Source organism: Sporobolomyces salmoneus, assembly GCF_050403485.1.
Source record: "Sporobolomyces salmoneus JCM6883 DNA, S_salmoneus_JCM6883_v1_ctg14, whole genome shotgun sequence".
Lineage (NCBI taxonomy): Eukaryota > Fungi > Basidiomycota > Microbotryomycetes > Sporidiobolales > Sporidiobolaceae > Sporobolomyces > Sporobolomyces salmoneus.
In genome coordinates this window covers 128754-142628 of record NW_027481149.1, presented here as the reverse complement: position 1 = coordinate 142628, position 13875 = coordinate 128754, and the positions used below count along the sequence as shown (strand labels likewise).

Here is a 13875-nt window from a genome sequence, read left to right as displayed (position 1 = left end):
AGACATGTCACATAGTAACAAAGCTACGAAATCAAGAAAACAACGAACAAGGAGCGAACGACTCAGAAGTAAAAACAAGTTCAAAACACAAAACTCGACTGATAACGAATGATCTTCGAGGAACGGGGCGGCACAATCGAGGATAAGAGAGCGCTGTTGAGACGACGGAGAGACTGTGTAAACGTGTCGAAGCTGTAGCGAAGTCCGACGTTTCGTAAAGCCATCGGGCGCGATTTTTCGACTCCTCCACCTCGACTCATGTTTCTGCCCCAAAATCAATCCCCTGGTACGCCGAGCGACCCTAATTCGATTCAGCGAGAAGTCGTTCCCCTCTCGCAATCACCCTTTCAACCCAAGCTGTCTGTCGAACTCGTCGCAATCGTTCCTCCAACTGGCTCGTCTCGGTCGCTCCAGTCGCTTCTGTTGGTGTTGATCCTCCAGGAGCAGTCGAGGAAGAAGTCGAAGATCGAAGAGGAGCGATTTCTCTTTGTTGCCTCATCGCGGCGATTGCTCGATCTGCCGAAGTGAGAGGACGATCCGGTTGAGCGGGACAGGAAGGAATGGCGACGGGAGAAGGCGCTGAGGAAGTCGCTGGAGTCGTAGCGCTTTGAGGGGTTTCCTGGTTCGAAGCGGAAGTCGTTGAATTCATCGATGTCGAGACTCCTCCTCCTCCTCCTCCTTCTTCTACGTTCACAGAGGGCGTCGCTCCTTCTTCTTCCCTTTCCCTCGTGAGCGCTCTTCTCCTCCTAGCCCAATCTGCGAACGAAACGATTCCGCCATTCCCATCTGCTACATCATTGATCTCGTCTGCGGGTCCGACTTCAACTCTCCAAATCCCTTCTCGTAGCGGCGACGCAGATTCTTCTTCAAGTTGCATTTCCATTGCCGCTCTCGCAGCGGCGAGGGTATCGTTGGTCCTCCTCCTCTGGATCGCGTTCAAAACTCGAATCGGAATCGAAACGTCCCTCAAGGTCAATTCCGCCAATAACCCATTCATATCCCTCGCGTTCAACAGAGTCGAAGTACCCGCTGTTGAGGAGGAGGAGGAGGAGAGGGCGGTTGTCGCATTGAGTCGGTTCAAGAAGGAATCGAAGGAATTGATGGATTCTGATGGGAAAGGTTCATCGTTCGATTCGGTAACGATATTCCATAGTTCTTCGAACGTGGGTAAATCAGATGGAGAATTCGAAGTCGTCACGAGCGTGACGAGATCTTGAGGAATTTCGGGAGGGTCCTCGATCTCGGGCGCGCGGTTGAGTAGTTCGGATACAGAAAGGGGAGGTTCGTCGTTGAATCCGAATAGAGACCCTCGTTCGTATTCCCTCAACCTTTCACTCGGTGTACCTCCTCCTCCTTGAGCTGCGTTCGTGCTCGTCGTCGTCGTGGTGACCATTCGGCCGATCGGAATTCCTACTGGTTGATTCGCATTCGTCCTTCTTTCTCTCATCCACTCAGCTCGCCTCGCTTCACGACCCTCACGTGCTGCTACAGCTCTCGCGTCACGATCATCTCCTCCTCCTCCTCCTCCTGGTTGTTGCCTCGAAGAAGTATTTCGTGCGTTTTGGATAATTCGTGCAATCGTCGCTGTATGAGTTCCTCCTTCTCCTCCTCCTCCTTGTCGTAGCGTTATTTCGTCGTTCGTCCCAGAGTCTGAACTATCTGAAGTCTCGGAATCGCTCATGACTCGACCATAATTCGGAGGGAGGGGAATCATCTCGACTCGACGTCTTCGTGTAGGTCGACTCGAGTTCGTGTTGTCTGCCGCAGTTTCTGTTGAGGTTGATCCTACAGCAGTCGTTGCATTCGCAGTCGCAGTCTTGCGAGGTCGTCTCACGGCAGTTTCCTACTCGGCAAAAGGAAAACAAAGGGGTCTCAACACACAACTCGAACCAGTCGACCAACACGCCAGTTGAACTCACTTGTAACAAGATCTCGAAAGTCCTGATAGTCCCTTCATCTCGTTCATCTAGTCCAACGACGAATTCTTCGAAACTGAAAGTTCCACCTCTTCGTTTCGGATTCGCGAGAGCGGCTTGAAGCAGGAGTTTGCATTTTGTTAGGAGGAGTTGATCGTAGTAGGTTGGTGAAGGGATACCCATCGCGGGTAGAGAGAGGGTTGTTTGTTCGAGAGTCGCGTGGGATCGACAAGAGAGTGAGAGTCGACGGCGGCGAAGGATAAGGGCGAGCTTGGTTGCTGCGTGCTATTGAATGGTAAATGCGTATACGGTGAACGAGTGAAGGGCGATCTTGAAACTGGTCTGGGGAAGTTGGAGGAGGGAACTTGAACGAAAATCTTTTCCAACAGCCTTTTGATCCCTTTCCTCACTCACACCAAGTCAAACCTACCTTCCCGTGAGTTCTTAAACGCCGTAACATGTTTCGCGTGCCAGAAACTGACTCCTCTCGCGTTCTGACTGGTGTTCCCCTTCAACTAGCGTTTTTCACCTTTTTTGCAAGATGCTTCTTTACACCGATATCTTCACCGGCGACGAGCTCATCTCCAGTGCCTACGACGTACGTTCACTTATTTTGGAATGGGTGGTGGTTTCAGAGCTACAGAGTGAGGGAAAGGGTTGGGAGAGCGAATCTTGTGAAGGTGTATTTTGGGGTTCGAGGAACTGGAAGATTGGCGCTGTGCTTCTGGGCTCAGCGTACACGGAAGATCTGGAAGGATAGAGGCAGTGTTTGATTCGAGCAGTAGAGTTGAACGAACCAGAATTGGACCCAAACACGTGTAGAAACTGACTTTCGTTCGTTCGCTCTCAAACAGCTCAAGGAAGTCGACGGTGTTATCTACGAGGCTGACTGCCACATGATCACCATCAAGGAGGGCGATGTCGATATCGGTAAGCTCTGAATGCTTCTCCCATGATTGAATGAGCTGATTTCTCGAGTTTTGTTTTCCTTCTTTCGACCTCCTTCCTTCGACATTAACTCTCCTTTTTCGACTCGGTCAATTCTTCTATCTTACTTCGACTACCTCTGCCCATCCGTTCCCACCCACTCTTCGATCCACTCTTCAAACTGCCTCGATTTCTCCGATTCCTTTCCTTTTCCGATCCCTCTATCGCTCCGACTCTCGTTCAGGTGCCAACGCCTCCGCTGAGGAAGCCCCCGAGGAACTCGCCGAGGGAGAACAATTGGTCAACAACATTATCCACTCTTTCCGTCTCACCGAAACCCAATTCGACAAGAAGTCGTACCTCACCTACCTCAAGGGTTACATGAAGGCCGTCAAGGCTAAGCTCCAAGAGACCGGAAGGGATGCTGAAGTTGAGGCCTTCGAGAAGGGTGCTCAGACTTTCGCCAAGAAGTGAGTCGTCTATCCCCCGAGATTTTGGAACGGACGCTGACCTCTCTTTGTTCCGCTCCTTGCCTTCTACTCCCTTCCTCTTCCCCCTTCTACGCTACGTCGACACCCCGTCTCGTACTCCTCTTGCGCTCTCAACTTCCTTTCTGTCAGGGTTGTCGGTAACTTCAAGGACTACCAATTCTACATTGGTGATTCGATGCTCCCTGAAGGAATGGTAGCGCTCCTCAACTTTAGGTCAGATGGAGTGACCCCATATCTCTCCTTCTGGAAGCATGGTCTCAAGGAGATGAAGCTCTAAACGAGCTCAGAACTTGAAAAACTACACTTTTCAGCCTTTTTCTCTACTTTTTCATCTTTTTGGGTCCCGCCGTGCTTCTTTCCCCATTCCTCTCCCCTGTGTCTGTACTCCTCTCATTCTCACCCCCTCGCTGTGCCCCTTACTCTGGTAAACCAGTCTCTTTTAGACCGTTCCTTCATCTTTCGCAAGCGAGACTTGACTTGTCGTTTTTGTTTCTTGGTGAGTTTCACCCTCCGCTACTACACCGGCTGGACTGCAAGCTTTGTCTGCCAATGTCCTTGCTCACCGGTAGAGTCATGAACCATACACCTCTTCCCTGTCCCATCTCATCTCCGCCTCCGTCTCGTCCGATCATTCATTGCTTCAAGGACACACAGAGGCATTTAAAGACAAAGCTTGTAGTCCATTTGGTGTAGCATTTGAGTGATGCAACAAAGCTTCAGGAACATTAACCGTGGCCGTTTGAAGAGAAAACTCATTTCCACTTACCTTTCTGCAGAAATTAGATCACTGCTTCAAACCTGAGAGCAGCAAGCTCTCTGCGCACGGCCTCCTTGCCACATGTGTGTGTGTGGCATGACACAGATTTCTAAGCATTGGTGATTTGCTCTCAAGCAGAGTGAACCTTGACCTCTTTTTTTCTCCTTTTGCCCTGCTTGTTCAGCTGATGTCAGCGCTACTCATGAGTCAGTCTCAGAGACCTTTGAGCTCACATCTCTACCTCTCATGGCTCGGTATCAACATTTGCCAGCAGAAGGGAGAAGCAAGTCAGAGCAAAAATTGCATGCGAGCTGCGAGATCGCAAAATCACAGAAAGAGAAACAATCAAATCAAATTGGCTGTTGATCATGGGCTCAAGTCTCTCTCTGCAGTCTCCCTGGTGTGTGCAAAAGTAAGCATGGACCAAAAAGTTTGCGACGAGAGAAACCTCGAAAGATTCGGAGAATTCAAAGCTCGAGCATCGCTCTTTTGTTCCTCCTGTTCACCTGGCACAACCCTTCACCGCCAGCTATCCCGGCATGATCTGAGTACAGCTCACCTTGCCAGCCTCGACGATTACGAGATCTTCACTTGCTCGAAATCACCTCGTTCCTTCTCCCTCCGCACTCCCCTCTCTCGACGATGTTCTCGAGCATCTACAGTAGCTTGAGTGGTGCTCTCGGAACCTCCTCCGTACCCTCTTCGACTCCCTCGACTCCGCCTCACTCGCCGGAAGAACCTTCATCTCTTTCGACCTCTCAACCTCGTCAACATCAGGCAGCAGACTCGACAACATCACCAGACTCGTCATTACCCTCATTGGAAGACCTCGCGACAGTCTCAGCCTTCTATCGCAAGCTAGTCGAGCGGAACAAGCACTCTCCCGAAAGGTTGCGGAAGATCAGACAGGAAGCGATCAAAGACACTCCGCCGAGGGAGCCGACACCAGACGAGTGTTGTGGAGAAGCGTGTGGCCTCGAATGCGTCACGACTGTTTGGTGAGTGCATTCGAACCTCTTCGCGACAGAGTTTCGGGGCTGATCATTTCTCGCCTCCGTGTTATCGGGCTACTCAACCACAGGTGGGAGGAAGAGAAAACGTAAGTGACTGTCTCCCTCTACCACCCGGAACGGTGGAACGAGCTTGCTTCTGCGAAGATGCCGCAAGAATGCCTTGAATCGCACGAATGAACGCTAACAACCCGCTCTCGCTTGTCCGCAACAGATGGAGAGACCTACACTCGGACTGGAGATCAATTAAAGCCACAATCGCAGCCGAAGAGGAAGAAATTCAGCGAGCGAAAGAGGAGGAGGAGGCGCTGAATGGAGGACCTCGAGTCGAGATCGGCGTCGACGACGATATTCGTGATCGTCCAGAGACAGAAGACGATGTTATGGAGCAGATCACGAGAGGCTGGAAAGGATGAAACCGCTCAACAGCGATTTCGAGAACTTGATCAGCCCGTTCTGAGGCATGAACGCTCATTGTATTCTCTCGAACACGACCTCCCTCTTTATCGATCTCTCTATCAATCTCTACGACGCCTCGTGGTTGTCTCGTCGATGAGATTCGAAAGTGAAACGACCAAAGATCGATAAATACATTTCGAGCTCGCTCTACCGCCTGGGCAACTCAAGCGTCCTCCCTACCTCCGAGTCATCACTGCTACTACTGCTCTCACTCCACCCTCGACGAGCCCTCATTCTCTTCATCTCGATTCCTCCCTCTCCATCCCCGCCTCTCCGAACTCGACCCCGGTAAACCCTCTGCCGTTCCCATCCCTTCGCAAGCTCGTTACTCGTGCCTTTACCGTCTCCTCCAATCGATGTGCCGCAGAAGGTGAACAAGTAGGAACCCGTCTCGATATGGATTCGACGAATCAGGAGGAAAGTGCAGATCAAGGTCGTGCACATCAGGAGGGCGATAACTCCGGCACCCTGTCACGGTTCGGTAATGGAGTAGAGAGGGCGTAAATCGAGTGAGATGGCGGGTTGAAGTTGAGAGTAGAGAGAATTTCGACGAAACGGTCAGGACTTAAAGAACTTCGGCAAAAGTGAGAAGTGGGAGAGCCTACAATCTTGGAGTACTGTAGAGCGAGTCGGAGAACGAGGTGGGAAGACGTTCGTGAGCTCGAGCTTTGAGCTTGTCGTGAACGAGGAAGGGAGCTGATAACTTACCAGCTCGTATTCCTCGAATTTCTCGTCGCAATTCAGCTTGAGGATATCCTCAACCTTCTTGCTACATCCAATATGTGCATTCGCAGTCGAGTCAGATCGGGCTCGCGCGAACTACATCGAGAGGGAAAACAAGCTCACCAAGCCTTCCTGATTTCGTCCTGGGTTTTGAGAAAACTCTGCAGGACTTCGTAGATCTTCGTACACGATCTATCGGAACGTCGACGAGGAAAGAAGCTCAGTCAGGAGCAAGAGAAAACGACGAGTGAAGAAAAGGAATGAGCTCGTACAGGTACCTGTGAGAGTGATCCACGACTTGTCAGTGTCCCATCAAGTTCCAGCGCGACGAAGCAAGTACTGACGCGGAGATGCACAAATAGACCGCATAAGCCCAAAGAAAGAGCTGGACTTCCAATAACGCTCCGAGCAGGCCACATAAACCTGTGCGCAACAATTGTCAGCGTCGACGGCTCTTTCCGCATCAGTGACCTGAACTCCTACTCACCGACGAGCGTGTAGACGAGCGCTCCGTAGAACAGCTGAGGGCAACAACCGAACTTCTAGTCAGCTGGATTTTTATTCTCTCGTCCTCAGTTTGACTCACGACTTTGATGGTATTGATCCAGTCCATCACAGGGATATGACTGTACTTGATGATGAAGTAACTTGGCCAGCTCTCGTGAAGCGTTTTCAAGAATGGAAAAGCGTATTCTCGAAGAGCGACGCATACGGCGAAGTAGGACTGTTTCCGTCTCGCTATCAGCGCACTGCGTCGGATGATGGAGAGGGAAAGGTACGCACGATAGCGAGAGCTCCTGAACAGATGATGACAATCGCTTTCGCCGTGAGCAGGCAACAAACGATTTGCTATGATTCGATACGGTTGTCAGCCATGATTATTAGACATGAACCTAATGCTGAACGTACAAGGACGATAGTGCACTACATAGCAGGACGGAAGAGTCAGCGGGTCGAGCAGAGCTATCGAGTGAAAAGGCATTCGAGAGGAAACGAAAGCGGACTCACCATTCTGCTCAAGAGCCACCTCCGCCTGAATCCTTTCTTCTTCTTCGTTCTGCCTCGACGTTCAGCGCGGAGAGAAACAGAAGTCGAGGGTGAGAACTGACCCTCGAGGCGGTTCGTGCTCATGCTGCTCCGTTCAACTTCCTCGGACCGACGCTGAGTCTCCACAACTTTCTCTCGTGATTTGCAGCAGACGAACGTAGCCAGGGAACGAGCTACATGGAATCCTACTGCAAGAGCGTGGCATCCGAGGGAAGAAGAGGAAGTTGAAGGGGTTTTGAGAAGGAATGAAGCGAGAGTTCGATGTTCGACTGAGCGAAAGCGAGAGAAGCGAGTCACTAGCGAGTTGCTTCGGAAAGAGAGAGAGAGAGAGAGCGAAAGCGAAGCCGAGTGAACCAACAGTGACGAAAAGTTTCTGACCGAGTTCACATTCTTTGATCGTCCACCCTCGTTCAACCATCTACTAATCACTCGCACTCAACCACTCTCGAAGACTGTACTATTGCCAGTTCGTGAGCGCTACACTAAGGTGAGTTTTCGTGCCCTTTTCCAGCCTCGGCTGTGAGGTCATCGTGGTGGGGCTGAGAAGAAGTCCAGGAGAAAAGGAATGTCACGGTTGGAGAACACAGGGACTCGCCCAACACTCCTCATATGCTGACCAGAAACTTCCCTTCCATTCGAACACAACAGTGCGACAAACAAACTTGAAGCAACCGCCCGCTCTCTCCCCTTTCCGACACTAGCCAACTACTCGAGCAGAGATGGCGCCTGATCCATCACAGAAACCTACACCGATCGATACATCAGTTCAAGACGACAAAACCGACTCGAATTCACCTAAAGAAACGGAAGAGGAGGAGTCTCCTCACAAAGCTCCCGCCGATACTGCCAAATTCGACTCTCCGAATGACTACAATCATCCTCCAGATCTCAGTGGATGGGGAATCGCCGGGGAACGATACGGAGGAATGGCTCAAGCGAGGTTGAGGGATTCCGACACCGACGCGAAAGCGGCTCAAGTTGAAGCGGAACACAGCAGGGAGGCCAGTATCAGAGCTAGATCAGACTACTCTGATGACGACGACGACAGCTCGAGTACGGACGGGTACAGCGTTGCGTCCAGGAACGACGAAGAAGAACTTTCGAAAGACGAACGTCATGAGGTGGAGGACGAGACGAGAGAGAGGGAATTGTTTGAATCTGGTGGAACGAGAAGTTATCACGGTGGTATGAATCAAGGGTTCATGAGGCAAGTTGCTTCCTCGTTCGCGAAGTTTCGCAAGACCTGACCAGTTTTCCTTCTCGCTTCCTCCCCCTCAGAATGCTACACGCTCTCGCTCGAGAAGACCCAGATCGAACAGCTCGCTCAGAAGACCACATCGAAAGTATTAAACGAGCAATGCCGTCGAAATTCCCTTCGCAACAATCGCTTTCGAAATCTCAAGCTCGATCCGAAACTTCCTCTCCGATGCCCGCAACAGGCTCCTCAAGCAGTTCCGTTCGGGCTCAAGATCACGTCGAATCACCTAAACGACCCCTCGAAACCGAAGAAGCTGATCGAAGTGATAGCTCAGACGCTGGACCCTCGATGAGCCAATTCATTTCTCCTCGTTCGGCGACTCAATCTCCCTCTTCGAAAACGAAATCAGAAGGACTTCCTCAACTCGGAGATGAAGTTTCGTCGACCGCGATGACGGAGGATCTCTCCAAGTCTTCGATTCTCGCAATTCACCGACCGATCGCAGCGAGACGCAGAACGGAAAGTGGACTACCTGGCGAGGTTCAAGGAGAGGATGGAATGTATATGTCACAGACTTCGGAAGGAGAAATCGCAGAGGAAGGACAAGTTCCAAACGAGGCGGATGAGATTGTCGCAGAAGCGAAGCAGAGACCCCTTCCCCCGAGTCGAACTAGCACGGCGAGGACTGAAAAGAGTATGGGAAGGAGGTTGAAACTCGCTGAAAAGCTTATGGACGTATTCGGTCTCGAAGAAGTCGAAGACGTCGTTGCCGGTAAGTCCATTCAAATCTTGCTCACTCACCGGTTCTCGACTGACCTTGTCTTGCTTCGGTAGAATTCCCGTGTTGGCTCTTCCGATCGGTTCTGCTGCAAGGATATCTCTACTTGACGACGGGTCACGTCTGCTTCTACGCATATCTCTCACAACGAGAAGTGAGCTTCTTTCTCGATTGTTTTGTTGAGACACGTTGCTGACCTTTCGCTCGTTCTCTTCAGGGTACGGTCGTTCGCTCGGGGTCTCTGTCAGTCCGAAGCAAGGCGCGACGTTACAACAAGCACTGGTTCATCCTCAAGGACAGCATTCTAAGTTGGTACCCTTCTTCGACCGTGAGTTTCTCTCCTCTCCTGTCTATCGTGACTTTCTTTGACAGCTCTACTGCTCATTAGGATCCCTACTTCCCTGACGGCCATGTCGATCTGCATTACTGCATCTCTGTCGAGCCCTCGTCGTTCAACCGCCATCACTTCAAGGTCACAACGAACCAGAAGCGTTGGCATTTCAGCGCCGACAGTGAAGCGAGCCGAGACGAGTGGGTCAAAACGATCAAGAAGGTCGTGTTCAGGTGTCAGAATGAAGGAGAGAGTGTCAAGGTGAGCTTAACTCCTTCGATCCAGCTGCGAGACGAAAGTTGACCCAACTCTCAACTTCCATCAGATCGCTATTCCTCTCGAAACTATAATCGACATTGAACGTTCACAATCGCTCGAATTCGCTGAAACGATCCGACTTCGAGTCTACGACGCCGACGAAGGCTACTCGATTGACGAGTATTGGCTATCGTACTTCAAGGACATGGACGTCGCACTCGAGAAGCTCAATCTCGTGCTCGACACTTTCCGCAAACTTCGTCAGGATCGAGAAACGACTCGAGTGTCGATGGATCAAGACATTGAAGACACGACGAGGAGAGCAGTCGCCGACATCGACGATCCCGCTGACCAACACAAGAACTACCGAAAAGACAAGAAAGACAACAAGGCGAATCGACGCAGCTTGACCGACAAAATGTCGTCGATGTTCATTTCCGAACCCTCCGAAACTCCTCAGACTGAGTCGAACAAGTCTTCGGCGCGAAGTAGTACTCTCGCCTCGAAACTCAATCCGTTCTCCTCTTCCTCGGCTTCGTCCGCACCAGCGACTCCTCCTTCAGGATCAGTCGCCACTCTTCGCCCTCCTGCTCAAGACGACAGCGACTCAGTCTCGATTGCACCTCCTCCGATCGGTCAATCGTCGCAACCTTCATCCTCCGAAACTTTACCCGCCTCTGCTAACGCTCACACCTACCCTCCCGAACCTTCTTCCTCCTCTGGTGTCTCCGAACCTCCTCGTCGCACTTCGACCCTCGGCAAGATCTTTTCGGCCTCTTCGACTGGAAGTCGCAAGATTCTCGAAGTCGTCACCCACAGTAACCTTCCCGGAGGCAAGAGCGCGAAAGCGAAGACCGCTTCCGAGAAACGACCGGATACGAACAAGGTCGTGTTCGACGAGACTCTCGTAGAAGAACCCGAAACAACTCAAGAAGAAGATAGTAGCAACAAGACGGCAGTTGAGTTCCGCAAGATGTTTGGTCTCTCCGAAAAGGAAGAACTTCTCGAACGTGAGTCATCTTTCCTCGCTCCAATGGTCGATTCTCTTGCTGAATCCGCGCTCGATAGAATATCCCGCTTACCTCTACCGAGGTCTGCCCATCTCCGGTCGTGTGTATCTTTCGACGAATTACTTCTGTTTCCGTTCGTCTGGGATTCTCGCCGTCAGGACCAAGGTGAGCACCCGATCGATTCTTTCTGTCGTTCGTTACACAGCAACTGACTTACGAATTCAACCACAGATGCTTCTCCCCATATCCGACATTCTCGACGCTTCGAAACATCGCTCGTACCGCATCGGATTCTCGGGATTGATGGTCGTTATTCGAGGACACGAAGAGGTCTTCCTCGAGCTCAACAGCAACGATAGACGAGACGAATGTCTCGACAAGCTCACAGCTCGCCTCGAACTCGCTCGGCAGAAACGCAAGAACGACAAGGGAGACGAGGAGAGCGTCGAACATCGAGAACTTCAATCCTTGCTCGATCTCTCCGGATCAGCTGTCTCAAACCCTGCTCTCGACTACCCTCACCCTCGCTCCGAAGCGGTTCAAGGTCAGCCTCCGATCATGTTCTCTTCGACGACTTCAGATTTCGTCACTTTCCGACCCGACAAACCTCTTCGAGTCACTTGTTTGACGATCGGTTCTCGAGGAGATGTTCAGCCGTATATCGCACTCTGTAAAGGGTTGATGGCTCAAGGACATAAGTGCAAGATTGCGAGTCATGGAGAATACCGGAAATGGGTCGAAGGGCACGGAATCGAGTTCTCTGCCGTCGGTGGAGATCCTGCCGAACTCATGCAGCGTGAGTCTATCTTCAGTGTTTGATAACCTCCCGCTCGAGTGCTGACGAAAGCCCTTCACTAAACAGTCATGATTTCGCACGATTTCTTCACGATTTCCTTCATGAAAGAAGCGATCGGTAAATTCCGAGGTTGGCTCGACGATCTCCTCGATAGTGCTTGGGAGGGATGTCAGAACAGTGACGTCTTGATCGAGTCACCGAGTGCGATCGCGGGTTACCACATCGCTGAAGCTTTGCGAATTCCTTATTACCGGTGAGTCCCGCTCTCGCCCTCAGTCGAGAAAGTATGTGACTGATCTGTCCTCTTGATCATTGTAGAGCCTTTACGATGCCCTGGTCTCGTACTCGAGCTTACCCTCACGCTTTCGCCGTTCCCGAAATCAAAATGGGAGGAGGTTACAACTACATGGTTCGTCTCTCTCCTCCTCTTGCTCGATTATCACCACTAACCCAGTCAATGCGCGTAGACGTACACTATGTTCGATCAAGTCTTCTGGCGAGCAACTTCGGGACAAGTCAACCGATGGAGGAAAGATACTCTCAAAGTCCGAGCGACGAATCTCGATGCGATGCAACAGCACAAGATCCCTTTCCTCTACAACTTCTCGTGAGCCACAAATCATCTTTCGATGTTGCAAACTGCCGCTGATATCGCTCCTTGACAGTCCGGTCGTGATTCCTCCTCCACTCGATTGGCGCGAGAACATTCACGTTACGGGATACTGGATTCTCGAGAACCCTGGAGATTCCGACTCTGGCGACAAGTGGGGACCTCCCGAGGACCTCATCGAATGGATGGACAAGGCGAAAGCAGAAGAGAAGAAGATCGTCTTCATCGGTTTCGGTTCAATCATCATCCCCGATCCCGTCGCCATGACCCGAGTCATCTCTGAAGCGGTTGAGGAAGCGGGAGTCTACGCGATCGTAGCGAAAGGATGGTCGGATCGAGCTGGTTCCAAGGACGACTCGGAGGAAGAGAAGAAGAAAACCGAAGAGAAGGAGAAGGAACAACACGAACTCCTCGATCGACCGTTCATCTACAATGTCAAATCGATTCCTCACGATTGGCTCTTCGGTCGAATCGACGCTGCTGTTCATCACGGAGGAGCTGGAACAACCGGTGCAAGTTTACGAGGTGAGTCTTCGCCTGTTCTGTCGTTCGATAAACTCAATACTGATGTACCTCGGGGACAGCTGGACTGCCTACGATCATCAAACCTTTCTTCGGAGACCAACATTTCTACGCAGATCGAGTCGCAACTCTCGGAATCGGAACGCATCTTCATGACTTCAAAACGAAGGAAGTCACGGAAGCACTCGTCACCGCGACAACAGATGAGAAACAGATCGAACGAGCTCGACAAGCTGGAGAAGACATCCGAAAGGTGCGTCTTTCATTCCCTCTCTCTTCGCTTTTTGCATGACTGACTTAGCTCGAATTGAACGAACAGGAGGACGGAGTTGCTACCGCCATCGAGTGCATTTACCGAGATCTCGAATACGCTCGTTCTCTGATTCCTTCACCTACGGATGTTGAGAAAGAAATCGGAGATTCAAGTCACGATCTCGACGAAGACGCCGACGATATCGCGAAAGGTTTGGCGAAAGATCTCGACCGAGCTGATCGACTCTCGGCGAAAGAAGCCAAGAGTGACGCTGGATCGATCAGGAGTATCGTGGGTTCCGTCAAGGGCAGGAAAGAAGGAAAGAAGCACAAGAACGACGAAGAAGAGGAGGAGGAAAGTCCCTCAAGTTCGTCGAATTCGGAAAGCAGGAGAGTGAGGGAAGGAGAACGAACTCAAGAGGGTTCGAGGACAGCTAGTTCTTCGGATGAAGGGTGGGAAGTTATGAGTCGAGGATCGACAACGGGAGAATCTGCCGTCAGCGTTTCGAGAGGTTCTTCCGCGACGAGGAGTCGACAAGAATCCGCTTCTGCTTCCCCTGCCGACCGAGAACACGCTGGAGAAGAAGGCAAGGAAGGTTCATCGGGAGGAGGATTAACGGCGAAAGTTCTCAGCATGCTAGGCAAACCTGTCTCTCATTCTTCCTCCTCCAAGTAGATCTCCCCTCTCCTCTCTTGTACAGATGTATTTATGTTGTTTTACAAACCTCCCTCTTCTCTTAAGCTTGTACCTTTATTACCCCTAATTCGCCGCTACTCATCGTTCTGTATT

The 13875-nt window shown here is 51.3% G+C and overlaps 5 protein-coding genes across 5 annotated transcripts; 3 read left to right on the top strand and 2 right to left on the bottom strand.

The window, feature by feature from the left end:
* Positions 1-301: 301 nt before the first annotated feature.
* JCM6883_000395 (uncharacterized protein) lies at positions 302-2099 on the bottom strand (the record flags this gene model as incomplete). Its single annotated transcript, XM_076631057.1, has 2 exons — positions 302-1843; positions 1920-2099. The coding sequence occupies 2 exons, from the start codon at positions 2097-2099 to the stop codon at positions 302-304; spliced, it is 1722 nt and encodes a 573-aa protein (XP_076488925.1).
* Positions 2100-2457: 358 nt separating this feature from the next.
* On the top strand, positions 2458-3611 carry TMA19 (Tma19p; the record flags this gene model as incomplete). The annotated part of the gene is made up of 4 exons (XM_076631056.1): positions 2458-2514; positions 2771-2846; positions 3088-3313; positions 3464-3611. The coding sequence occupies 4 exons, from the start codon at positions 2458-2460 to the stop codon at positions 3609-3611; spliced, it is 507 nt and encodes a 168-aa protein (XP_076488924.1).
* Positions 3612-4733: 1122 nt separating this feature from the next.
* JCM6883_000393 (uncharacterized protein) lies at positions 4734-5517 on the top strand (the record flags this gene model as incomplete). Its single annotated transcript, XM_076631055.1, has 3 exons — positions 4734-5089; positions 5173-5190; positions 5316-5517. The coding sequence occupies 3 exons, from the start codon at positions 4734-4736 to the stop codon at positions 5515-5517; spliced, it is 576 nt and encodes a 191-aa protein (XP_076488923.1).
* A 190-nt stretch (positions 5518-5707) lies between these two features.
* JCM6883_000392 (uncharacterized protein) lies at positions 5708-7294 on the bottom strand (the record flags this gene model as incomplete). The annotated part of the gene is made up of 10 exons (XM_076631054.1): positions 5708-6028; positions 6269-6329; positions 6407-6475; positions 6556-6561; positions 6628-6706; positions 6771-6804; positions 6870-7007; positions 7067-7132; positions 7193-7207; positions 7292-7294. The coding sequence occupies 10 exons, from the start codon at positions 7292-7294 to the stop codon at positions 5708-5710; spliced, it is 792 nt and encodes a 263-aa protein (XP_076488922.1).
* Positions 7295-8049: 755 nt separating this feature from the next.
* Positions 8050-13761, top strand: ATG26 (sterol 3-beta-glucosyltransferase; the record flags this gene model as incomplete). The annotated part of the gene is made up of 14 exons (XM_076631053.1): positions 8050-8528; positions 8609-9300; positions 9363-9460; positions 9524-9634; positions 9695-9898; positions 9963-10905; positions 10964-11070; positions 11137-11701; positions 11768-11954; positions 12020-12110; positions 12169-12308; positions 12367-12836; positions 12896-13086; positions 13153-13761. 14 exons carry the CDS (start codon positions 8050-8052, stop codon positions 13759-13761), a joined length of 4887 nt encoding a protein of 1628 aa, XP_076488921.1.
* Positions 13762-13875: the final 114 nt, after the last annotated feature.